At 43.6% G+C, this 26700-nt stretch overlaps 1 protein-coding gene across 1 annotated transcript; it reads right to left on the bottom strand.

Annotated features, from left to right (window-relative positions):
* Positions 1 to 17255: 17255 nt before the first annotated feature.
* On the bottom strand, positions 17256 to 18790 carry LOC118472103 (uncharacterized). The gene is made up of 3 exons (XM_035959278.1): positions 18026 to 18790; positions 17655 to 17834; positions 17256 to 17569 (listed from the first exon to the last, which is right to left on the bottom strand). The coding sequence occupies exons 1-3, from the start codon at positions 18376 to 18378 to the stop codon at positions 17449 to 17451; spliced, it is 654 nt and encodes a 217-aa protein (XP_035815171.1). The 5' UTR covers positions 18379 to 18790; the 3' UTR covers positions 17256 to 17448.
* Positions 18791 to 26700: the final 7910 nt, after the last annotated feature.

Below are 26700 nucleotides of genomic sequence, written 5' to 3'. Positions count from 1 at the left end.
CTTAGTTTTCGTATTAAACAACGCATCACATATTTTCCAATCAAAATAAAAATATAAAAACATCCGAGTTCTTTTCTACTTCATTTTCTTTCTACTCGTGTCTATTCATACAATTATATTTTCACGCACATATTCACGTCATCGACTAAATCGTAAATGAAACAAAAGCAACCTGGCCGGATCAGTGAGTCGCATGTGTTGTCCACCGGCTAGCATTGCGTTGCATAGGCATAGCACCAGGCGTGACATCGACGGAGGGCTGCGATTAACACACACATTTAAATGCACATTTTATTGATTTGGTACTTAGAGAATCGAGGAGTGCGGGACAGCGAGGAGCTCACCGCGGGTTTCGACGACGACGTGCAGGGGCTGCGCAGATCGACGGCGAGTGGACCGACCTGGCGAGCGCGTCGCAGCGAAGGGCGTCGCTGCTGCTGCAATACGTCGCACGCCGAGGGCGCTACACAGGGAGGATCCATGGCTGCTTCACGCTGTGGCATTCTGTCGAGCAGGCGAGAGCGCTGGGAAAAAAAATGGAGCTCGCTACACATGACCATGGAGACAAGGCGAAAGGCCTGCTACAGAAGAGGAGCTCGGTCGGCGATGGGAGCGACCATGGCCGGACCTGGGCGAGGCCCTTGGCAGCAGAGGAAGCCACAGAGGGAATGGCGAGCTGCACACACAAAAAAGGGGGAGGCCGACCTGGGGAGGATGGCGGCCAGGTGGGGCTGCTCGAGGAACTCCACGGCCAGGCGGGGATGGCCGGATTTGGAGCGAAGGAGCTCTGGGCGAGCAGGGGTTGGGCGAATTGGATCTGGCCTGGAGCTGGACTGCGTGGATGAGAGCTTTCTACGCCTGCGCCTGGGGAAGGGAACGCACGTGGGGGAGCTCGCGGCTTGCGCGCCATGGGAGAGGGAAAGGATCCCTGCTACTGGCGAGGTGCACCAGGGAGGCGGCCTTCGGAGCTCCGGCTGGAGATTTGGGGCACCATGGATGGGAGTAGAGAGGTGTGCTCGAGCTCTGCATTTTCTGGACAGAGGGGACATGGCTCCCATACGCCAGCACTTGGGGAAGATGGCTGCCGGCAAGCTTACAGACGAAAACCAGGGGGGCTCGAAAGAGAGGAAGGCAGGGAAGCCTGTTGGAGAGCCGACGCCGGAGGGAGCTGTAGAGGCGAGCGACGGCTCCCTGGAAGCTTCTGCGTGCTGGGTGGAGAGGGCGCCAGGGAGGTAGCCATGGGAGCTCCCTTGCTCCTGCGCGAATCAGAGAGGAGGAAAACGCCAGGAAGGAAGAACGCCGGCTGGGGAAGAAGACAGGGGGAGGAGCGGCTGCTCGGTTGATTTAACGAGGTATCGCTGGAATTCCATTGGCTGGGATTGGGCGGCAATTCCCACTGGCCGGCTGCAGCCATTGGCGCAGAGAGCACAGGGCCGAGCGCTAGGACCAGGTGGTGGCGTGTGTGCAGGGAGAAGGGTGGTGTGCGTGTGTTTTCTTTTTTTTTCACAACCCATAACAGCAATTCAAGAGAATAATTAATTAAAGAAACTAGGTTTTAAACTCTTCACTAAAATTAATTGTCGATGGGTTTCGAACTATATAAGATCACGACAAACGAACGTTGCGGCAGATCAGACAGGGGTTCGAGTCGACGTTGCTTGGAAAAATATTGTGTCTTATTATATTTTTTTTAAATGCTTTGACTCAATTTGATCGTGCTCTTGAATTAGAACCTCACAGCTCAGATTAATAAATAACACGAATGGTTCCTTTTAAGAATTATTGCTTCTTTTGCTCGTGCCGAAGATACAATTTTTGCTCCTGCGGAATTCGTCTCTACGGAGAACGGAGCGAATTAGAGTTCCGACGAACGGACGATTGAGCGATTAACTCGACCGAGAGTCTGATCTGATTTAGCTCGAAAAATAATTCCCTACGCATGATTTGAAATAAAATCGTCTTGAGATACGACCGGCTTTCGGATTTCTAGTCGGAGAAGGCGAATCGTGACATTTTAAAAATCACTGCTGGAGTGGGTTTTGAATTCAGTTCAGACACAAGATACTAGGCTGAGTCGAGTAAGAATTAATTAGAGGACGATATACTGAGTATTCCGTTTGAGAAAGCGGATTTGGATAAAATAGTCAGACATAGACTAAGGTTCGAGGAATTGGATTCGGACACAGCTCGACTAGCAACTGTCGAGCGCCTAATCAAATGAGCTTTGGACGAGATTTATAAATCGAGATTGATTATCGAGTTTGCATTCGTGTCGAGAAATAAAAGTTTTAACAGGCTCCAAAACTGGTTGTTTCTCGCGATCGAATAAAATCGGAAATCGGTGAAACCTTCTCAAGTAACTTGATAAATGGAGATAAACGCGGCCGAGAAATAGAATTTTTCACTTAGCATTCGAGATTAGGATAAATCTCCCGACATAACGCGAAATAGACACCTGGGGTGTCACAGCCTTCCCCCCTTAAAAGAATCTCGTCCCGAGATTCGAATGAGGATCTTTAAGGGCGGAGAAGCATGTAACTCCCGGACTGAAGATAGATGCAAATTCATGAGAGGTTATCTGACGAGATACTGGAGTCAGATTTGGATAGAATATCGCGGCATGCTGAGACAAAATGCAGCGACCACTCTGAGAGAATGTTCACAAAAGACAACACATCGGTGTAGTCTCACAATGGATCACAACTATTAACCACGATACCAGCGCGTGCCGAGCAGCTCGACCATGTGTGCACCATAGTAGGCTCTCGGTTTCGTCGCGGCACCATCAGTCGTTAGTCATAATACCATTACCAAACGCAACCAATGAGAAATCCACATAGAACAGATAGATGGAGCCCATGAGAGTATGGCTCAGAAAATGTGACTAAAGTTGAAGCAGATATTGCTGGCCCAGAAGAGCATCACATAAGAATTTTCTTCAACTCAGAGAACTATTTTATGATCAACACGGGGATTATCAGTCCAAGATTGATACGACATTTGATATGAGGAAGAACCAACCATGAGATCAAGATCGTTGAGTTTTTAGAGACATGAGAGAACTAAAGACAACAGCAACATCCATTGAACCAAATGGATACACTGTCGATAGATAGAATCGATAAAACAGCGTCATGATCCTCAGAGAAGAGTATGAGAACGATCATAATGAGATATTAGACTGATCCACATTTGATATATGAGAACAGGTTATAGCAGATTACCAGATAACTGAGCAGAATCATTAAGGGATCCAGAGATTTGGATGATAAGGCCACAACATGATTCACAAAGGTAAAGGTTTACTTGATCCAGGTGAAAGGAGAGGTCATCAACCTAGATAGCTTCAGGGTTGAGCAGAGGAGAATTTAAAGAGGCTTATGGACAAGGCTTCCAAGAAGAATTTGGGGCTGGATATTGTTTTGCGCACAGACACCAACCAAAGTTTTTTTTTATTTTTTTTTAACATAAACAAGTTCACAAGGAAGCTTTAGGTTGAACTAGCGGTCCAGCTATGGGGTTCTACAAACTGTGCAGGTGTAAATTCAAGGGTAAAACACACAAGGGTTAGAAAACACCACACCATCATGTGATTAGATTTTTTTTAAGGGTTTCACTTGCTAAACTCAGGGTTGTTTGGAGGGGGGTCTTCTCATGAGCAGGACGAACAATATTTTTTTTGCAAAAAGGGTTGAACGATTACAATACCGCCTAGATAGCAAGACAAGAGAAACACATAACACAACCTAGCAAGGTTATCAAAACAACACAAGATAAGACACTTTTTTTGTCGTTCCTAAAATAGCAATACAACACATTATTCATAATTTCTTATTATTGGAATAAAGGTGAGAGAAGCATGTTGGTGCACAAGAGACAATGATGCGACAATCATGATGCATGCTCATTCTAGGCGTCTTCTCAGACCTAACTAATTTTTCGGGTGCTTCTATAGCATCCTTCTTAATAGTAGTAGTAGCCTTTATGGCCTATATAAATAGCCACCTAGCTACCTGAAAGTCGCCTAGAGGGGGGGGTGGATAGGCGAAACCTGAAAATTAAAACTTTATCCCCCAACTAGATCCTTTGATTAGTGGTTAGAACAAGATGAACAATTATCGGAGTATAAAAACTAAGTTCTTGCTGGTAAAGAGTATAGCTTTCAAATAAAGCGGAAGTGATAAATCAATACAACTAATAATTCTATGATAACAAAGCAAGAAAGCTTAGATGAAAAAGAGCACTAACTCAAGTTCTTTTCTTGCGGAGTGTTGCTTCACTTAAATGAGATTTTAACTTGAAGCAACACCAAATGATATGAGCAAAGAATAGTGCAAGAGAACTTAGAGTAAGGGAAAGCAAACAAATCACAAGCAAAAGCACAATGAACACGGGTGATTTGTTTTACCGAGGTTCGGCCCTCGAAGGCCTAGTCCCCGTTGAGGAGTCCACTTAAGGACGGGTCTTTTTCAACCCTTTCCCTCTCTCCCGATCACACAAGGATCGGCGAGCTCTTCTTCTTCTCAAGGATCACTCTCGATCCCACAAGGACCACCACAATCTTTGGTGTCTCTTGCTAGCTTTTACAAGCCTCCAACACTTTGGAGGAAGTTTGAATGGGAGTCAAAACTCCACGCGCAAATGAACACAAAGATGAAGCACACACTATCTCTCAATGAATCTCACAAGGCACTAGGGCTAAACTCAATTGAGTAGCTCTCAATTGCTCACTCTCTCTTTTGTGGCACTTGTGTTGGTTGTAGTGGGCTAGATCTTGTGTATAGGATGTATCAATGAATATATGTGGTTGGGAGGGCTTGAGTATGTCAACTAGATGACTTGGAATGTTGCTTGGACTCCCACACCTTGAAGTGGCCGGTTGGGGTGGTATTTATAGCCACCATCCAAAAACTAGCCGTTGATGAAGTCTGCTGGCGATGGGCGCACCGGACAGTCCGGTGCACACCGGACATGTCCGGTGCCCCAGCCACGTCATCCTATCCGTTGGGGTTGGAGCTGGTCGACCGTTGGAGGCTTTTGTCCTCATGTGGCACCGGACAGTCCGGTGCACACCGGACAGTCCGGTGCCTCTCTGATCCTCTGCTCTGACTTCTGCCGCGTGTACTGTTCTGCACTGTATACCGTCAGAGTCGACCGTTGGCGCGAAGATGACCGTTGCTCCGCTAGCACACCGGACAGTCCGGTGCACACCGGACAGTCCGGTGAATTTTAGCGGAGCAGTCTTCGTGAAATCCCGAGGCTGCCGAGTTCCTGAGGCCCCGTTCCGTTGGAGCACCGGACACTGTCCGGTGTACACCGGACAGTCCGGTGAATTATAGCGCGCCGGCTTCCGAGAATTCCCGAGAATGAAGAGTTGGAGTCAGCGTTCCCTGGTGCACCGGACAGGTACTGTTCACTGTCCGGTGGCACACCGGACAGTCCGGTGCGCCAGACCAGGGGTGCCCTCGGTTGCCCCTTTGCTCCTTTATTTTGACTCTTGTCTTGTTCTTTTTATTGGTTTTATGTTGAATCTTTGGCACCTGTAGAACATATAATCTAGAGCAAACTAATTAGTCCAATTGTTTGTGTTGGACATTCAATCACCAAAATCATTTAGGAAAAGGTTTAAAGCCTATTTCCCTTTCAATCTCCCCCTTTTTGGTGATTGATGCCAACACAAACCAAAGCAAATATATAAGAGAATAATTGAACTAGTTTGCATAAAATAGGTGCAAAGATTACTTGGAATTAAACCAATATTCATTTCATAAAATATGCATGGATGCTTTCTTACTTTATTTTATTTAGTATTTTGGACCACGCTTGCACCACATGTTTTGTTTTTGCAAAATCTTTTTGTAAATCCATTTCAAAGATCTTATGCAAATAGTCAAAGGTAAATGAATAAGAGTTTGTAAAGCATTTTCAAGATTTGAAATTTTCTCCCCCTGTTTCAAATGCTTTTCCTTTGACTAAACAAAACTCCCCCTAAAAGAGATCCACCTCTTAGTGTTCAAGAGGGTTTTGATATATCAATTTTTGAAATACTACTTTCTCCCCCTTTTGAACACAATAGGATACCAAATGATAAATACTTTTGGAAAGCACTATGTTTTTGAATTTGGTGGTGGTGGTGCGGTCCTTTTGCTTTGGGCTCATTTCTCCCCCTTTTTGGCATGAATCGCCAAAAACGGAATTATTAGAGCCCTCGAAGTGCTATCTTCCCTTTTGGGCATAAATAAATGAGTTAAGATTATACCAAAGGCGAAGTCCGGTCTTTTAGCTTTGGGCTCTTACTCTTTTCCAGAGACGAAGTCCTTTTCTTTGATGCTCATTTCTCCCCCAAGGAATAGAGAGTTGCTTGGAGTGATGGCGAAGTATGATATACGGAGTGGAAGCCTTTGTTTTCGCCGAAGACTCCATTTCCCTTTCAATCTACGACTTTAGCATGGTAATATACTTGGAAACATATTAGTCGTAGTCACGGTACGGGAATAATAGGATATATGCATTTGTACCAAAATGAAAGAGATATGATCAAGAGATATGTCAATTAAGCATGATCATAGTTCTATAAAATATAGATTTCTCCCCCTAAATATGTGCCTTGAGAGGAATACATATTTTGGCCTTAAATGCCAAGTGCACATAATTAGGTTAATGAGAACAAGTCTATATCATAGAGAAAGTGAAGTGCATTGTGTCATAGTATATGAGTGATGTTCAAGACAGTTTATGCACTTATGAAAGCATGTTGCAAACAATTTAAGCATTTTCCTTTAAGGATTTCAAAGAGACTTAAGGACCATCCACCTTTGGAACAAAGGTAGCTTATCCTCGTTACAAGGTTAAGCTTTAAGCTCTTTGACAAAAGAATCACTTCATCTAGTTTTAGCAAAGATGCAATAATGCATGAGTGAAATTTTAAGAGGTTAAACTAGGTATGAAGCAGGGATAAATGCAAATGACATGCTTTCTCTTACTTATGTATAAGATATGCAAAGGATGCTTATAAGAGGAAGATTTAGGTACAAGTTCAAATGAAAGGAAGTGGTTTTACCCTTTTTGTACCTTCTCATAGAGACGCTCTCTTCATTGTGTTTTGTCCTTAGTCTTAGTTGCTTAAGACCTATACTCAATGACAATATATGGAAATACTTTGCACAAGAGAGAGTTCTACAACTGGTGATCTTTTTCAAGTTATTGTTAGCATATATCAAATGGATCACAAGTTGCATAAATGAATCATGAATTCTCCTTTTTCCTTAGTGTATATCAAGATAGATGTCAATTAAAATTATCAATTGAGATCAAATTGAAATTACATGAGGCACTAAGAAACATAAGTGATACTCGAAGTTGTTTAATGATCAACCAATATGCGATCAAGAGAGCAACAAGGACATTAAACTTTCAATCAAGCTTAAAAGTAGGAGAATCCAATAAGCAAGCTACTTTAGAAATGAAAGCAACAATCTTTGATAAAAGCGACATTATTTTAACAAGTTGGATTGATGTGAAGAAGCATACTATATGAGAAACATTATTCTCATGCAAGAGACTATATGAAATTATTAAGATAAAGCAATAGTCTCAACATAATCAAAATATAAGAATGGACTCCCCCTAAAGATATGCATCAGGTAGTTGAAAGAATTGATTTCGATGCATTCACTTTTAAGGACATAAAGGGGGAAGCATTATACATTTTGATCAAGGCTCATAAATTTTGCAACAAATAACTTAAGCTTTGTATTCTCACAATGAAAAAGATTTAGAATGCTTACAACTACACCATTGATTGTTGTGAAGACCTTATTGTCCAAGTAGGTGTTGTTGTTCTTGATGTTCTTCCTTTTTCATTTGAGTGTCCTCCCTTTGTAGTTGTCTCTTTTTCCTTCCAAACTTATTGAAAATACTTGAGAGAGATGTCAATAGCGCAAGGGAGTGTATGATGAAAGATGATTGCTTTAGATGATTAGCATACATAATTCATCATCCACAAGTCACACAGACATGAAGTAAAATCCTTAACATTAGTGCATTTCATTTGAGAAATATGAGAGAGCACCTTTTAAGCTTTTTAATAATCATTGGAGATTTTACTTTATCATATTGAATTTAGTTAATCATTACTTGGAAGTAAAACAATATGATAACATATATATAGATATCGCAAAGGCATTAAATAGATTCTAATGGACATGAGCATTAAGAAAATGATATTTGAAAGCACACTTAGTTAATTTCGGTCCAATAGCGAATCTATTCCTCACAAGGGTAGAATATGATAATTTAGATTAAATACCCATTGAGATGGGAACCAAACTTAAGAGAATGAGTTCCCATACCTTTGCTTTTACCTTTCTTCCTTTGAGTGAAGATCAACCCATGAGGCTTGTGCACTTTCTTTCTTGTAGATTTTTATAATTTGAACTTAAGAGAAATGTTAGTAGCAACACAAGCACTAGTTTCCTTTTAGTAATCATTTTGATAGGGAATGAAAAGGTGAATTACTAAAGCATGGAAACTTTATAATATGAACTAGATTATTCCATGAAGTATGCCTAGTTTTAACTCATAAAACAAGCATGGTTAAATTCTTGAGACTTAAGGGAATAAATCTAATTCATGACATGGAGAGCGATAAATGTAGAAGAATCATATCCAATTAAGCAATAAGAGATACAACATGAATTATTGGATAGAATTTCCTAGACATGATGAGATACGCATTTCCATAGAGAAACTTATTCTCTACAAGTGAGACTACTTAAATTACTTTAGATAAAAACATCAGTCTCACTTTTCTAGTTATAGAGAGAACTTTCCTAAGTATTTGAATTCCTTACATGACACCTTATTCTTTTAAGAACATGAAATATCTCTCTATATCTAGAACATGGCAATAATAATTAATGTAAAAACATGCCATGAAAAATTGCAACAATTTAAAACATGTAGATTGTCATAATATAGAATTGATAAATACACAATCTACCATATGAAAGGAATTTCTTCAAAGAATGATGACATAATTTTAAAACATCCTTAAGTGCTTTCTATTTCTATGTGACTACACAAGACACATGACAAATTAAGATAATTGCACTTAAGAATATAAATGTTACCATCCTTTGACTTTCCTCCATGTTGTAGGCTTTGAAATTCCGCACATGATAATTCTTTAATTCCTACAACATCAATATCTTCCCCGAGATGATATGGGTTTTGAATAACATATTGAAACAACCTTGGGTCAATCTTGAATATATAGATCATTTGAAGATTGATAGCTTGAGTTGATAAGAATTGAATTAACTTCCTCAAACACCCCAAAGGTTCATATCATCTCCTTCTCCTACAAATCTTGTCAAGCACATTTTGGTACCCATCGCTTGATGGGTCCGTTAAGGTTAGTAAACAAAGATCTAGGAACCCAAGTGTCCTTTGTGCTAGCGCTTGGTAAACTTGTTACCTTTCTAGCACAAGTTGCAATTTTGGGTTGCCTAGTTACATGAAAATTAATTGACAAGCTAGGAGTGGAATTGTTACCAATGGGACAATCCTTGCATTGATGTCCCTTTCTTCGGCATGTGTAGCATAGGCGTTTTTCAAGTTTTGAAGTTTTCTTCTTTCCTTGCTTGTTGCCTGCTACATGGTTAGTAAAAACTTTCTTTTCTAACCCTATGCCTTTTTGTTTTAAATGGGGACAAGATCTAAGCAAGTGTCCTTTCTTAGAGCATTTAAAACAAAGTCTATCATCCTTGTTAATAATCAAGCCATTAATATAGGGACATGACCTAATCAAGTGCCCCATTTCAAAGCATTCACTACACCTCTTAATGTGAAGTGTGGCTTGATCATTACCTTGGATGTTACCTTTTGTGGAGGCGTGGTTGAGGCTTTTGGAGGAGGTGTTGAATTTCATTTTTTGTTTCCTCCTCATGGCAATCCTCAAATCCTTGACATTTTCTTCAAGGGATGTAGTGCATGCCACGGTTGTTCCCGTCTCAAGCTTCTTCACCATGTGATCACGGTTATCTTGAGAAGGTTGGGCAATGCATTTCCCTTTTAGTTGTGTCAAGCTCTTCTTTAGCCTCTCATTTTCTTCTTTGAGCTTTTGATATGAATCATCATTTGTTCCTGCAAATTCTAGCTCAAAGGAAGATTTGCTTGTTGACAAACAACAAGCATTAGCACATGGTAATATAGTATCAATTTGAATACATGTGCATGAGTGAGGTTGTTGGGATTTTAAATTTTCTATCACAACCTCATGAGCAATGTTTAATATGATATGATCATCTATAAGATTTTCATGAGAACATAGAAGCATATCATATTTATTTTGAAAAGCTAGATTTTCAATTTTTAGCTTTTCTATTTGGTCCTTAAGCAAGGTATTCCTATTTACTAATTGAGCGATACAATGTAAAGCGTTATCTTGCTCAATTGAAATAGTTTCATACCTTTGGACCAAATCAACATGAGAGCACTTTAGCTCCTCATGTTCTTTAGTCAACTCGTCAAAGTGTTGCATCTTTATGGAGAGAATATCTTCTAGCCTTTGACGAGCTTCGCTTTGTTCTCTCGCTCTTTCTAGAAGTTTGAGCATGACCGCCTTATCTTCTTGGCTTAGGCGAGCGTAGAGATGCACAAAGCTTCTTTCTTCCTCCTCATCCTCGTTTGTGCTTCCGCTATCATTTTCATTAGCTACACAACACATGTGGGAATCGAAATGGGAAGACAAACCTTTTGGAGAGGTGGATTCATCGTTTGGTCTCCATCGTTCATTTTCTCCTTCTTCCTTGCAAGGGTTAGTATCACAAAAACTAAAGGAAGTTGAGGCATTAAATGAACTATTATGTTTGGACTCATCAAACTTGATTTTAATTCTAGTCCAAATATCATGCGCATCGGGAATGGATTCGTCATAGTTTGATATGAAGGCACGATAATCTTCTTTGCTAAGAGAATTGTTTAAGATGTCAAAAGCTAGGTAGTTTAAGCGATAACATCTTTGATCCTCCTCGGAATTAATTTTTCCATTAAAACTAGAGGGGAAAATACTCTTGTCAATAATTTGTTCTAATTGAGGATGTATGGTTCTAAAGGCATTTATCACACTAGTAGACCATGAATCATAATTAGAACAATCATCAAATAATATCTCAAGAGTTACCTCCTTTTGAGTTGCGTTCGTTGGAGGAGTCTTCTTGTTCTTTTGGGATCTTCTACGAGCCATCACTTCGAGTTGTTAGACTCAAGATGAAGTGCCTAGCTCTGATACCAATTGAAAGTCGCCTAGAGGGGGGGGTGGATAGGCGAAACCTGAAAATTAAAACTTTATCCCCCAACTAGATCCTTTGATTAGTGGTTAGAACAAGATGAACAATTATCGGAGTATAAAAACTAAGTTCTTGCTGGTAAAGAGTATAGCTTTCAAATAAAGCGGAAGTGATAAATCAATACAACTAATAATTCTATGATAACAAAGCAAGAAAGCTTAGATGAAAAAGAGCACTAACTCAAGTTCTTTTCTTGCGGAGTGTTGCTTCACTTAAATGAGATTTTAACTTGAAGCAACACCAAATGATATGAGCAAAGAATAGTGCAAGAGAACTTAGAGTAAGGGAAAGCAAACAAATCACAAGCAAAAGCACAATGAACACGGGTGATTTGTTTTACCGAGGTTCGGCCCTCGAAGGCCTAGTCCCCGTTGAGGAGTCCACTTAAGGACGGGTCTTTTTCAACCCTTTCCCTCTCTCCCGATCACACAAGGATCGGCGAGCTCTTCTTCTTCTCAAGGATCACTCTCGATCCCACAAGGACCACCACAATCTTTGGTGTCTCTTGCTAGCTTTTACAAGCCTCCAACACTTTGGAGGAAGTTTGAATGGGAGTCAAAACTCCACGCGCAAATGAACACAAAGATGAAGCACACACTATCTCTCAATGAATCTCACAAGGCACTAGGGCTAAACTCAATTGAGTAGCTCTCAATTGCTCGCTCTCTCTTTTGTGGCACTTGTGTTGGTTGTAGTGGGCTAGATCTTGTGTATAGGATGTATCAATGAATATATGTGGTTGGGAGGGCTTGAGTATGTCAACTAGATGACTTGGAATGTTGCTTGGACTCCCACACCTTGAAGTGGCCGGTTGGGGTGGTATTTATAGCCACCATCCAAAAACTAGCCGTTGATGAAGTCTGCTGGCGATGGGCGCACCGGACAGTCCGGTGCACACCGGACATGTCCGGTGCCCCAGCCACGTCATCCTATCCGTTGGGGTTGGAGCTGGTCGACCGTTGGAGGCTTTTGTCCTCATGTGGCACCGGACAGTCCGGTGCACACCGGACAGTCCGGTGCCTCTCTGATCCTCTGCTCTGACTTCTGCCGCGTGTACTGTTCTGCACTGTATACCGTCAGAGTCGACCGTTGGCGCGAAGATGACCGTTGCTCCGCTAGCACACCGGACAGTCCGGTGCACACCGGACAGTCCGGTGAATTTTAGCGGAGTAGTCTTCGTGAAATCCCGAGGCTGCCGAGTTCCTGAGGCCCCGTTCCGTTGGAGCACCGGACACTGTCCGGTGTACACCGGACAGTCCGGTGAATTATAGCGCGCCGGCTTCCGAGAATTCCCGAGAATGAAGAGTTGGAGTCAGCGTTCCCTGGTGCACCGGACAGGTACTGTTCACTGTCCGGTGGCACACCGGACAGTCCGGTGCGCCAGACCAGGGGTGCCCTCGGTTGCCCCTTTGCTCCTTTATTTTGACTCTTGTCTTGTTCTTTTTATTGGTTTTATGTTGAATCTTTGGCACCTGTAGAACATATAATCTAGAGCAAACTAATTAGTCCAATTGTTTGTGTTGGACATTCAATCACCAAAATCATTTAGGAAAAGGTTTAAAGCCTATTTCCCTTTCACTACCCATCTAGTCTTAGGGCTTCACGTCCTAGATCTATCCTTATCGTCCTGATATCTATCCAACTTTGGTTTCTAAGCAAGTTTTACTATAGAAAAGGTTGGTAATCATGACTTATTGACTTCTCTGTACTGGTATTCGCTCCGATACCAGCTGTGGCGGAACCACCCGGATTATTCCAGCTTAAGTGCCCAAGTCGCCTCCTTAAAGGCAGCAACACACTTAAACCGGAATAACTCGTCAGTCCCTCGGTTCTAGTCCGATAAAGCCACTTATCCAGGATCGAATACCACTAGCTCACACGAAGGTGAGGCACAGAGAAATACAATAAAACATAATACCACAAATTTAATAAGTATCATTAGTGATTATATTATCGGAGTTTCAGAAATAATAATCATAAATTTTAATGCAGCGTAAATAACTAACGGAGAAAACCGAGTAACATGGCGAAGCCTGGCCACGCTACTCCTCCTGGTCCTCTCCTGCGGAAGCAATAACCCACTTGATCGTCTATCCCGGTGGCAAGGATGGAGGCCAAGTCACACCAGCAACCAATCATCATAAGGAGTACCTGCAAAAATTGTGCCACAAGCAAGGCTGAGTATACTAATACTCAGCTAGACTTACCCGGTGTGAGGAGTCTACTCCTCTACCTCTAGACCATGCAGCTGTTTGGCTGAGGGGTTTGGTTTGCCAAAAGCACTAGCTGAGTCTAAAAACAAGTTTTAGCTTTTCAAGTTCTAGAATAATAATTTAGACTAGATGAGAACTTATCTATTCATACATGGTAGCAAGCAATTTAGTCAACCAACATCTTTTGCCAGTATCCTCATTTCCACTTATTACTCAATGCAGTACAATGGATCAAGCAGTCTCATTAGCTGCGAGAAGCAGACGATTCGAATCGAGTTTTAACCTTGCAAGGTAAACCTAAACACACGACATGTCAGGGCACTCCGTCCCCACACATGTCAACCGTCCCCATCGATTCCCCGTTCGCGTCCAGGCCTCACCGCCTTGGCATACAATGCTCCACTGACCCCGGCCGCCGCCATGCAGTGGCCGCACTTGTACCCACCATATCTAGAATGGGAGACCCAGTCTCAGGTCGCGTGAGGGATAAAGTCCGCGCCCGGCTTCACTCAGGTACTAGGTTTACCGGTTACCATTTTTCCCGACATGTGTTTAGTACATTCAAACGCTTGACACAGGTATCCGCACGTTAATCCTTATTTCAATTTTGTCTCATAGACAACGCATCCCCATGGATCCGTGTCCATAGACCATCATCATTCTTATTATCAAAAATGGATACAACCAATTCCTGACCTCGCGCGAGTGCTAGAAAAATCACTCGACTTCTACCGAGATCCTGATTTAGCATAGCATCTACTCGACCTAGCATACTAGTATCCATCTCAAAAGGAATCCTGAGTTCATGCAACTAGGGTTTCAGGCAACTCCTACACTTAAGTGCACGGTACAAGCCTACAAACATTAAGTGTAGTAAAATAGCATATATAAACGGTTATGCATAAAACCGGGGCTTGCCTTTAATTTAACACTTAGGTAGTGTTTGCTGGCGGAGGTGCTCGCTTGGCAAGCATCCACTGGTTAAGTCCATCCTTCCTTGGGTCGTCCACCGTCTGCATCTTGTGGTTGACACCACATCACTTGCACGATCATCCTCTCTCGGTCCTAAATGAGATGCAAGATGCATATGCATGAATATGATGAAAAATACCACAAGATATACAAAGACACAGTAGCGAACTAACATTAATTTAGAAGACACCGTAAACCACCACACGTTAGCATTAGTTATCTACACGTCATCGGCATACGTAGTCGCTACCACTGGAAAGATGACGACGCTTACTTTACTTAACCAATACAAACATGACCACACAAGCATGAGCACAAGTTTCTACCACGTTCACTTTAATCATCCATTAGTTACCTAACATTAAATTAGTTAAGTACACAAGTTCGCTACGACTTATATATAGATAGACTTAGTTGAAAAGGAACTAGACACTTAATTTGGCTTTAAAATTACTCACTAGGCAAACACTTATTAGACCTTAACCAATTTAGTTCACTAATTTAGCGAGACGTGTACTAGTTACCTATATACTTAGGCTCAATTATATTAGTTATATTATCATTACTGCGTGTTTAACCAAGGTCAAAACGAGGAAACAGTCGACTCAAGAAATACACTACAGAGTAGAGCAATCCCCAAACATAATAAAATTAGGACAGCAACACAGCAGTTGCTTGTTTCAGTCATAACTCTTCAAATATTTATCCAAAAGTAGTGAACAAATACTTTTTGGAAAGCTTGGGAAACGCTCTACAACTTTGGTATTATCGTCTCAATACGACTAGACTCTTAGCAAAGTCGAACTGTGCAAAAATAACAGGTCTGTCCAGGTTGGACAGATTCAGACTTGCGACTTCAAAAATTCACAACTACTGGTTCAGACATCCAAACAAATTGATCCTAGACTTTCTGGAAAGGTAATAAAATTGTCTACATATCATTTATAAACATCTCAAGGTGATTCAATATTTAACTAAGGATAAAAGACACTAGAAGGCTTTGGTGTCCAGAATTGGACAGATTCAGTCTTCAGACTTTAAACATCCATAACTTAATATTCAGATCACCAAAAAGAGTGATCCAATACTTTTTGGAAAGCTTAGCAAAAGTACTACATGTATTTTATAATCACCAAGAAGTGATTCTATGTTGAACTGAATCAAACAATTCAGTTTTCGAAATCTGTTCTGTCAGTGGACAGAATACAGCAACCAGTTTGTAAAATTCATAACTCATAATCTGTCAGGCCTATGGTTATGAAATTTTAACACAAGCAAGATAAGAAAAGCATCTACAACTTTCTTATAACGACCATGAACAGATTGCAACATTAAATTAGGCAAACAATGCAGTTTCTGAAATCTGTACAGAATTTGGGTAGATTCAGTTACTGAATTTGTGAACAGCACAACTTCTAAACGATCAGACCTATGGCTGTCAAATTTTAACACAAGCAAGCTAATAAGGTTATCTACAACTTTTATACATGACTTTTCTATAGAAAACATAATTTAGTTCATCAAACCTACAACACGACAAAAACAGTACGTGCAGCCCAAAACAGCAACTAGTAAATTCAGCTTCTAATTACTTCAAGAATTGTTGCGTTCTAGACCCTTGAATTATTCTAACACTTTGACAATTGTTAGAGTTAAAATGACCAAGTGAGAACTAACAAGTAGACTTACTAATTTTTATACAAGTTATTTCATGCGCTAGGATTACCGTACACACTCAGCAAACACATTCACCACAATAATCAAACATGGTACAAATGTGTATATCAATTGCACCCTTCACACACTAATTTGCATTTTCACTTAGACCTCACATGAACAGCACTAATTTTACCCGCGACCATAACCATGCGCATTTGGATCATAACAAGCAATTTATCGCGATTACGTGCTTAACCCAAGCTATCTAACAAGTCGGCTAACTGGAGCAACGACATAGCCCGCTAAATAACATACATGTCAGCTTGCCTATTATTATCGCAATCCGAGACACAACATATACTACAACATTTTTATAAACACACAGATTCACAAGTATATTCGCACATCGACCAATTTATACGAACCGTAAACTACCAGTCTCCAACTCGCAATCACCATGCATTTACTTTCCAATCATGAACACATACATGTTTATCCTACGGACCGAGTATTTCAATAATTATCCAAAAAAACTAACTCCATTACACACTTGTATCTCAAATCTACTTGACTTACTTGAAGTGTCTACTCGAAATCGTGAGCACAATCATACTCCATATGCGAAGCATAATTTAACGAACGCATAATACGCATCGTCTCGACTCGACTTATAAATATAGAGAAAGCGGCAACTACTTGGGCATGTCACCACCTGTCTATATAAACCAAAACAATTTTTTACTATCGACTAAGAGTTCTAAGTATTAAACCCATTATTACTTTCCACGCGTAATTAAACCTCAACTTAACACCAGTGACACCAGTGGATTTTTACTAAACTCATCATGCACATAACCTCGTCTCGCATACAACCATATGGTGGCGTGCACCCGAGACACTTCAATCAATGTGGCGCGACCACTAATACATGAACCCTGACACTCATGTATTAACAATACATCCTCCATGCAAACTAGCATTTTCTAAACTACTCGTCACATCGATAAATATACCGCATATATAATCATGAATCCCATCACATTGTATAAAACAAATACACTTTTCACATAAACACATATCGATGCATTTCCCAAAACATAATCCACATTTTGTAACTTAGTTTTCGTATTAAACAACGCATCACATATTTTCCAATCAAAATAAAAATATAAAAACATCCGAGTTCTTTTCTACTTCATTTTCTTTCTACTCGCGTCCATTCATACAATTATATTTTCACGCACATATTCACGTCATCGACTAAATCGTAAATGAAACAAAAGCAACCTGGCCGGATCAGTGAGTCGCATGTGTTGTCCACCGGCTAGCATTGCGTTGCATAGGCATAGCACGAGGCGTGACATCGACGGAGGGCTGCGATTAACACACACATTTAAATGCACATTTTATTGATTTGGTACTTAGAGAATCGAGGAGTGCGGGACAGCGAGGAGCTCACCGCGGGTTTCGACGACGACGTGCAGGGGCTGCGCAGATCGACGGCGAGTGGACCGACCTGGCGAGCGCGTCGCAGCGAAGGGCATCGCTGCTGCTGCAATACGTCGCACGCCGAGGGCGCGACACAGGGAGGATCCATGGCTGCTTCACGCTGTGGCATTCTGTCGAGCAGGCGAGAGCGCTGGGAAAAAAATGGAGCTCGCTGCACATGACCATGGAGACAAGGCGAAAGGCCTGCTACAGAAGAGGAGCTCGGTCGGCGATGGGAGCGACCATGGCCGGACCTGGGCGAGGCCCTTGGCAGCAGAGGAAGCCATCGCGCTGCTACAGAGGGAATGGCGAGCTGCACACACAAAAAAGGGGGAGGCCGACCTGGGGAGGATGGCGGCCAGGTGGGGCTGCTCGAGGAACTCCACGGCCAGGCGGGGATGGCCGGATTTGGAGCGAAGGAGCTCTGGGCGAGCAGGGGTTGGGCGAATTGGATCTGGCCTGGAGCTGGACTGCGTGGATGAGAGCTTTCTACGCCTGCGCCTGGGGAAGGGAACGCACGTGGGGGAGCTCGCGGCTTGCGCGCCATGGGAGAGGGAAAGGATCCCTGCTACTGGCGAGGTGCACCAGGGAGGCGGCCTTCGGAGCTCCGGCTGGAGATTTGGGGCACCATGGATGGGAGTAGAGAGGTGTGCTCGAGCTCTGCATTTTCTGGACAGAGGGGACATGGCTCCCATACGCCAGCACTTGGGGAAGATGGCTGCCGGCAAGCTTACAGACGAAAACCAGGGGGGCTCGAAAGAGAGGAAGGCAGGGAAGCCTGTTGGAGAGCCGACGCCGGAGGGAGCTGTAGAGGCGAGCGACGGCTCCCTGGAAGCTTCTGCGTGCTGGGTGGAGAGGGCGCCAGGGAGGTAGCCATGGGAGCTCCCTTGCTCCTGCGCGAATCAGAGAGGAGGAAAACGCCAGGAAGGAAGAACGCCGGCTGGGGAAGAAGACAGGGGGAGGAGCGGCTGCTCGGTTGATTTAACGAGGTATCGCTGGAATTCCATTGGCTGGGATTGGGCGGCAATTCCCACTGGCCGGCTGCAGCCATTGGCGCAGAGAGCACAGGGCCGAGCGCTAGGACCAGGTGGTGGCGTGTGTGCAGGGAGAAGGGTGGTGTGCGTGTGTTTTCTTTTTTTTCACAACCCATAACAGCAATTCAAGAGAATAATTAATTAAAGAAACTAGGTTTTAAACTCTTCACTAAAATTAATTGTCGATGGGTTTCGAACTATATAAGATCACGACAAACGAACGTTGCGGCAGATCAGACAGGGGTTCGAGTCGACGTTGCTTGGAAAAATATTGTGTCTTATTATATTTTTTTTAAATGCTTTGACTCAATTTGATCGTGCTCTTGAATTAGAACCTCACAGCTCAGATTAATAAATAACACGAATGGTTCCTTTTAAGAATTATTGCTTCTTTTGCTCGTGCCGAAGATACAATTTTTGCTCCTGCGGAATTCGTCTCTACGGAGAACGGAGCGAATTAGAGTTCCGACGAACGGACGATTGAGCGATTAACTCGACCGAGAGTCTGATCTGATTTAGCTCGAAAAATAATTCCCTACGCATGATTTGAAATAAAATCGTCTTGAGATACGACCGGCTTTCGGATTTCTAGTCGGAGAAGGCGAATCGTGACATTTTAAAAATCACTGCTGGAGTGGGTTTTGAATTCAGTTCAGACACAAGATACTAGGCTGAGTCGAGTAAGAATTAATTAGAGGACGATATACTGAGTATTCCGTTTGAGAAAGCGGATTTGGATAAAATAGTCAGACATAGACTAAGGTTCGAGGAATTGGATTCGGACACAGCTCGACTAGCAACTGTCGAGCGCCTAATCAAATGAGCTTTGGACGAGATTTATAAATCGAGATTGATTATCGAGTTTGCATTCGTGTCGAGAAATAAAAGTTTTAACAGGCTCCAAAACTGGCTGTTTCTCGCGATCGAATAAAATCGGAAATCGGTGAAACCTTCTCAAGTAACTTGATAAATGGAGATAAACGCGGCCGAGAAATAGAATTTTTCACTTAGCATTCGAGATTAGGATAAATCTCCCGACATAACGCGAAATAGACACCTGGGGTGTCACATGCATGCCCCTCTTCTTGCCTCTCGACCACAATCGCGGCGCTAACCACCAGAGTGGTCGCGGCGACGTAGACCAAGAGGGCTTCTCCGGTAGCTGGGGGCACCAAGATAGGCGCCTTTGTGAGGAGCGCCTTCAGGTTCCCGAGAGCTTCCTCGGCCTTAGGGGTCCAAGTGAAGCGCTCGGCCTTCCTTAAGAGGCGGTACAGAGGTAGGCCTCTTTCGCCGAGGTGTGAGATCAAGCGGCTCAGAGCCACGAGACATCCCATGACCCTCTGTACGCCCTTTAAGTCCTTGATGGGACCCATGCTGGTGATGGCTGCGATCTTCTCCGGGTTGGCTTTGATGCCCCGCTCGGAGACGATGAACCCCAAGAGCATGCCCCGGGGCACCCCGAAGACACACTTCTCGGGATTGAGCTTGACGCCTTTCGCCTTGAGACATTGGAATGTCACTTCAAGGTCGGAGAGGAGGTCGGAAGCTTTCCTCGTCTTGACTACGATGTCATCGACGTAGGCCTCGACCGTGTGACCGATGTGTTCGCCGAACACATGGTTCATGCACTGCTGGTACGTCGCGCCCGCATTCCTCAAACCGAACGGCATGGTGACATAGCAGTACATGCCGAAGGGCGTGATGAAAGAAGTCGCGAGCTGGTCGGACTCTTTCATCCTGATTTGGTGGTACCCCGAGTAAGCATCGAGGAAAGACAGGGTTTCGCACCCAGCAGTGGAATCCACGATTTGATCGATGCGAGGCAGAGGGTAGGGAACCTTCGGACATGCTTTGTTAAGACCAGTGTAGTCTACACACATCCGCCATTTTCCTCCTTTCTTTCTCACAAGCACAGGGTTGGCAAGCCATTCGGGATGGAATACCTCTTTGATGAACCCGGCTGCCGTTAGCTTGTGGATCTCCTCGCCTATCTGAAAGGGAATTAGGCTTACACCTAGTCCCTAATTAATTTTGGTGGTTGAATTGCCCAACACAAATAATTGAACTAACTAGTTTGCCCAAGTGTATAGTTTATACAGGTGTAAAAGGTTCACACTCAGCCAATAAAAAGATCAAGTTTTGGATTCAACAAAGGAGCAAAGAGGCAACCGAAGGCACCTCTGGTCTGGGGGCACCGGACTGTCCGGTGCACCAGAGGGCTCCAACTCGAACTCGCCACCTTCGGGAATTTCGCAGGTCGCGGCGCTATAATTCACCGGACTGTCCGGTGCTCCAAGGAAGCGCGGTCTCCGGAACTCGCCAGCCTCGGGAACGCGCAGCAGCCGCTCCGCTATAATTCACCGGACATGTCCGGTGTGCACCGGACTGTCCGGTGCAACATCGAGGCAACAGCTACTTCAGGAGCCAACGGCTACCTGCGACGCAATAAATGCGCGCCAGCGCGCGCAGAGGTCAGGCACGCCCATGCTGGCGCACCGGACATCCAACAGTGCATGTCCGGTGTGCACCGGACATCCAGGCGGGCCCACAAGTCAGAAGCTCCAACGGTCAGAATCCAACGGCAGTGATGACGTGGCGGGGGCACCGGACATGTCCGGTGTGCACCGGACTGTCCGGTGCGCCATCGAACAGACAGCCTCCACCAACGGTCAAGTTTGGTGGTTGGGGCTATAAATACCACAACCACCCCACCATTCATTGCATCCAAGTTTTCCACTTCTCAACCACTTACAAGAGCTAGGCATTCAATTCTAGACACACCAAAGAGATCAAATCCTCTCCAATTCCACAAAAGGCTTTAGTGATTAGCGAGAGAGATTTGCCGTGTTCTTTTGAGCTCTTGCGCTTGGATTGCTTCTTTTCTTTCTCACTTGCTCTTGTGATCAACACTCAATTGTAATCAAGGCAAGAGGCACCAATTGTGTGGTGGCCCTTGCGGGGAAGTTTTATTCCCGGCTTTGATTTGAGAAGAGAAGCTCACTCGGTCCGAGGGACCGTTTGAGAGAGGGAAGGGTTGAAAGAGACCCGGCCTTTGTGGCCTCCTCAACGGGGAGTAGGTTTGCGAGAACCGAACCTCGGTAAAACAAATCCGTGTGTCACACTCTTCATTTGCTTGCGATTTGTTTTGCGCCCTCTCTCGCGGACTCGTTTACATTTCTAACGCTAACCCAGCTTGTAGTTGTGTTTATATTTGTAAATTTCAGTTTCGCCCTATTCACCCCCCCCCTCTAGGCGACTATCAATTGGTATCAGAGCCCGGTGCTTCATTAGAGCCTAACCGCTCGAAGTGATGTCGGGAGATCACGCCAAGAAGGAGATCGAGACCGGCAAAAAGCCCACTACAAGCCACGGGAGCACTTCATCGGATGAGTCCCGCACCAAGAGGAAGGAGAAGAAGAAGAGCTCCTCCAACAAAGGGAAGGAGAAGAAATCTTCTTCTCACCACAAAGAGAAGAAGGAGAGATCTTCCTCTCACAAGCCACATCGGAGTGGGGACAAGCACAAGAGGATGAGGAAAGTGGTCTACTACGAGACCGACACTTCATCAACATCGACCTCCGGCTCCGATGCGCCCTCCGTAACTTCTAAACGCCAAGAGCGTAAGAAGTTTAGTAAGATCCCCTTACACTATTCTCGTACATCTAGACATACTCCATTACTTTCCGTTCCATTAGGCAAACCGCCAACCTTTGACGGTGAAGATTATGCTAGGTGGAGTGATTTAATGAAATTTCATCTAACCTCACTCCACAAAAGTATATGGAATGTTGTTGAGTTTGGAGCACAGGTACCATCCGTAGGGGATGAGGATTATGATGAGGACGAGGTGGCCCAAATCGAGCACTTCAACTCCTAAGCCACAACCATACTCTTGGCCTCTCTAAATAGAGAGGAATACAACAAGGTGCAAGGGTTGAAGAAAGCAAAGGAAATTTGGGACCTCCTCAAGACCGCGCACGAGGGTGATGAACTAACAAAGATCACCAAGCGGGAAACGATCGAGGGGGAGCTCGGTCGCTTTCGACTTCGCCAAGGGGAAGAGCCACAAGACATGTACAATCGGCTCAAGACTTTGGTGAACCAAGTGCGCAACGTCGGGAGCAAGAAGTGGGATGACCACGAGGTGGTTAAGGTTATTCTTAGATCACTCATTTTCCTTAACCCCACTCAAGTTCAATTAATTCGTGGTAATCCTAGATATACTCAAATGACCCCCGAGGAAGTTATCGGGAATTTTGTGAGCTTTGAATGTATGATCAAAGGCTCCAAGAAGATCAACGAGCTTGATGAACCCTCCACGTCCGAAGCACAACCGGTGGCATTTAAGGCGACGGAGGAGAAGAAGGAGGAGTCTACACCGAGTAGACAACCAATTGACGCCTCCAAGCTCGACAATGAGGAGATGGCTTTAATCATCAAAAGCTTTCGCCAAATCCTCAAGCAACGGAAGGGGAAGGATTACAAATCCCGTTCCAAGAAGGTTTGCTACAAGTGTGGTAAGCCCGGTCACTTTATCGCTAAATGTCCATTATCAAGTGACAGTGACAGGGATAACGACAAGAAGGGAAAGAGGAAAGAAAAGAAGAGGTACCACAAGAAGAGGGGCGGCGATGCCCACGTGTGCCGCGAGTGGGACTCCGACGAGAGCTCCACCGAGTCCTCCTCCGACGAGGACGCCGCCAACATCGCCGTCACCAAGGGACTCCTCTTCCCAAACGTCGGCCACAAGTGCCTCATGGCAAAGGACGGCAAAAGGAAGAAGGTAAAATCAAGATCCTCCACTAAATATGAAACCTCTAGTGATGAGGATGATGCTAGCAATGAGGAGGATAACTTGCACGTTCTTTTTGCCAACCTTAACATGGAACAAAAGGAAAAACTAAATGAGCTAATTAGTGCCATCCATGAAAAGGATGACCTCTTGGACTCCCAAGAGGACTTCCTAATCAAGGAAAATAAAAAGCATGTTAAGGTTAAAAATGCTTATGCTCTAGAGGTAGAAAAATGTGAGAAATTATCTAGTGAGCTAAGTACTTGCCATGATACTATTACCAACCTTAGAAATGAAAATGCTAGTTTAAATGCTAAGGTTGACTCACATGTTTGTAATGTTTCAATTCCCAATCTTAGAAATGATAATGATGATTTGCTTGCTAACATTGAAGAATTAAACATTTCCCTTGCTAGCCTTAGAGTAGAAAATGAAAATTTGATTGCTAAGGCTAAAGAACTAGATGTTTGCAATGTTACAATTTCCGATCTTAGAGATAATAATGATATCTTGCGTGCTAAGATCGTTGAACTTAATTCATGCAAACCCACTACATCTAGTGTTGAGCATGTTTCCATTTGTACTAGATGTAGAGATGTTGATATTAATGCTATTCGTGATCACATGACTTTGATTAAACAACAAAATGATCATATAGCAATATTAGATGCAAAAATTGCCGAGCATAACTTAGAAAATGAAAAGTTCAAATTTGCTAGAAGTATGCTCTATAATGGGAGACACCCTGGCATTAAGGATGGCATTGGCTACCAAAGGGGAGACAATGTCAAACTTAGTGCCCCTCCTAAAAATTTGTCTAACTTTGTTAAGGGCAAAGCTCCCATGTCTCAGGATAACGAGGGTTACATTTTGTACCATGCCGGTTATCCCGAGAGCAAAATTAGGAGAATTCACTCTAGGAAGTCTCACTCTGGCCCTAATCATGCTTTTATGTATAAGGGTGAGACATCTAGTTCTAGGCAACCAACCCGTGCTAAGTTGCCTAAGAAGAAGACTCCTAATGCATCAAATGATCATGACATTTCATTTAAAACTTTTGATGCATCTTATGTTTTGACTAATAAATCCGGCAAGGTAGTTGCCAAATTTGTTGGGGGCAAACACAAGGGCTCCAAGACTTGTGTTTGGGTACCCAAAGTTCTTGTGTCTAATGCCAAAGGACCCAAAACCGTTTGGGTACCTAAATTCAAGAACTAAAATTGTTTTGTAGGTTTATGCATCCGGGGGCTCAAGTTGGATACTCGACAGCGGGTGCACAAACCACATGACAGGGGAGAAGAAGATGTTCTCCTCATATGAGAAAAACCAAGATCCCCAACGAGCTATCGCATTCGGGGATGGAAATCAAGGTTTGGTCAAAGGTTTGGGTAAAATTGCTATATCACCTGACCATACTATTTCCAATGTTTTTCTTGTAGACTCTTTAGATTACAATTTGCTTTCTGTATCCCAATTATGTCAAATGGGCTACAACTGTCTATTCACTGATGTAGGTGTCACTGTCTTTAGAAGAAGTGATGATTCAATAGCATTTAAGGGTGTGTTAGAGGGTCAGCTATACTTAGTAGATTTTGATAGAGCTGAACTCGACACATGCTTAATTGCTAAGACTAACATGGGTTGGCTCTGGCATCGCCGACTAGCCCACGTTGGGATGAAGAATCTTCATAAGCTTCTAAAGGGAGAGCACATTTTGGGACTAACAAATGTTCACTTTGAGAAAGATAGGATTTGTAGCGCATGCCAAGCAGGAAAGCAAGTTGGGTCTCATCATCCACACAAGAACATCATGACGACCGACAGGCCACTGGAGCTCCTACACATGGACCTATTCGGCCCGATCGCTTACATAAGCATCGGCGGGAGTAAGTACTGTCTAGTTATTGTGGATGATTATTCTCGCTTCACTTGGGTATTCTTTTTACAGGAAAAATCTCAAACCCAAGAGACCTTAAAGGGATTCTTGAGACGGGCTCAAAATGAGTTCGGCTTAAGGATCAAGAAAATTAGAAGCGACAATGGGACGGAGTTCAAGAACTCTCAAATTGAAGGCTTCCTTGAGGAGGAGGGCATCAAGCATGAGTTCTCTTCTCCCTACACTCCACAACAAAATGGTGTAGTGGAGAGGAAGAATCGAACTCTATTAGACATGGCAAGAACCATGCTTGATGAGTACAAGACACCAGATCGATTTTGGGCCGAAGCGGTCAACACCGCTTGCTACGCCATCAACCGGTTATACCTTCACCGAATCCTCAAGAAGACATCCTATGAACTCCTAACCGGTAAAAAGCCCAACATTTCATATTTTAGAGTTTTTGGTAGCAAATGCTTTATTCTTGTTAAGAGAGGTAGAAAATCTAAATTTGCTCCTAAAACTGTAGAAGGCTTTTTACTAGGATATGATTCAAACACAAGGGCATATAGAGTCTTTAACAAGTCCTCAGGACTAGTTGAAGTTTCTTGTGACGTTGTGTTTGATGAAACTAACGGCTCTCAAGTAGAGCAAGTTGATCTTGATGAGATAGGTGAAGAACAGGCTCCATGCATAGCGCTAAGGAACATGTCCATTGGGGATGTGTGTCCTAAGGAATCCGAAGAGCCTCCACATGCACAAGATCAACCATCCTCCTCCATGCAAGCATCTCCACCAACTCAAATTGAGGATGATGCTCAAGATGTTGAACAAGAAGATCAAGAAGATGAGCCACCTCAAAATGACGGCAACGATCAAGGGGGAGATGCAAATGATCAAGAAAAGGAGGATGAGCAAGAACCAAGGCCGCCACACCCAAGAGTCCACCAAGCAATCCAACGAGATCACCCCGTCGACACCATCCTCGGCGACATTCATAAGGGGGTAACTACTAGATCTCGTGTTGCACATTTTTGTGAACATTACTCGTTTGTTTCCTCTATTGAGCCACACAGGGTAGAGGAAGCACTACAAGATTCGGATTGGGTAGTGGCGATGCAAGAGGAGCTCAACAACTTCACTAGAAATGAGGTATGGCATTTAGTTTCACGTCCTAATCAAAATGTTGTAGGAACCAAATGGGTTTTCCGCAACAAGCAAGATGAGCATGGTGTGGTGACAAGGAGCAAAGCACGACTTGTGGCCAAGGGATACTCCCAAGTCGAAGGTTTGGATTTCGGTGAAACCTATGCAC

This window comes from Zea mays, chromosome 5 (assembly GCF_902167145.1).
Source record: "Zea mays cultivar B73 chromosome 5, Zm-B73-REFERENCE-NAM-5.0, whole genome shotgun sequence".
Classification (NCBI taxonomy): domain Eukaryota; kingdom Viridiplantae; phylum Streptophyta; class Magnoliopsida; order Poales; family Poaceae; genus Zea; species Zea mays.
Note: the sequence above shows the minus strand (reverse complement) of the source record. Positions and strands in the feature narration are given on the sequence as shown.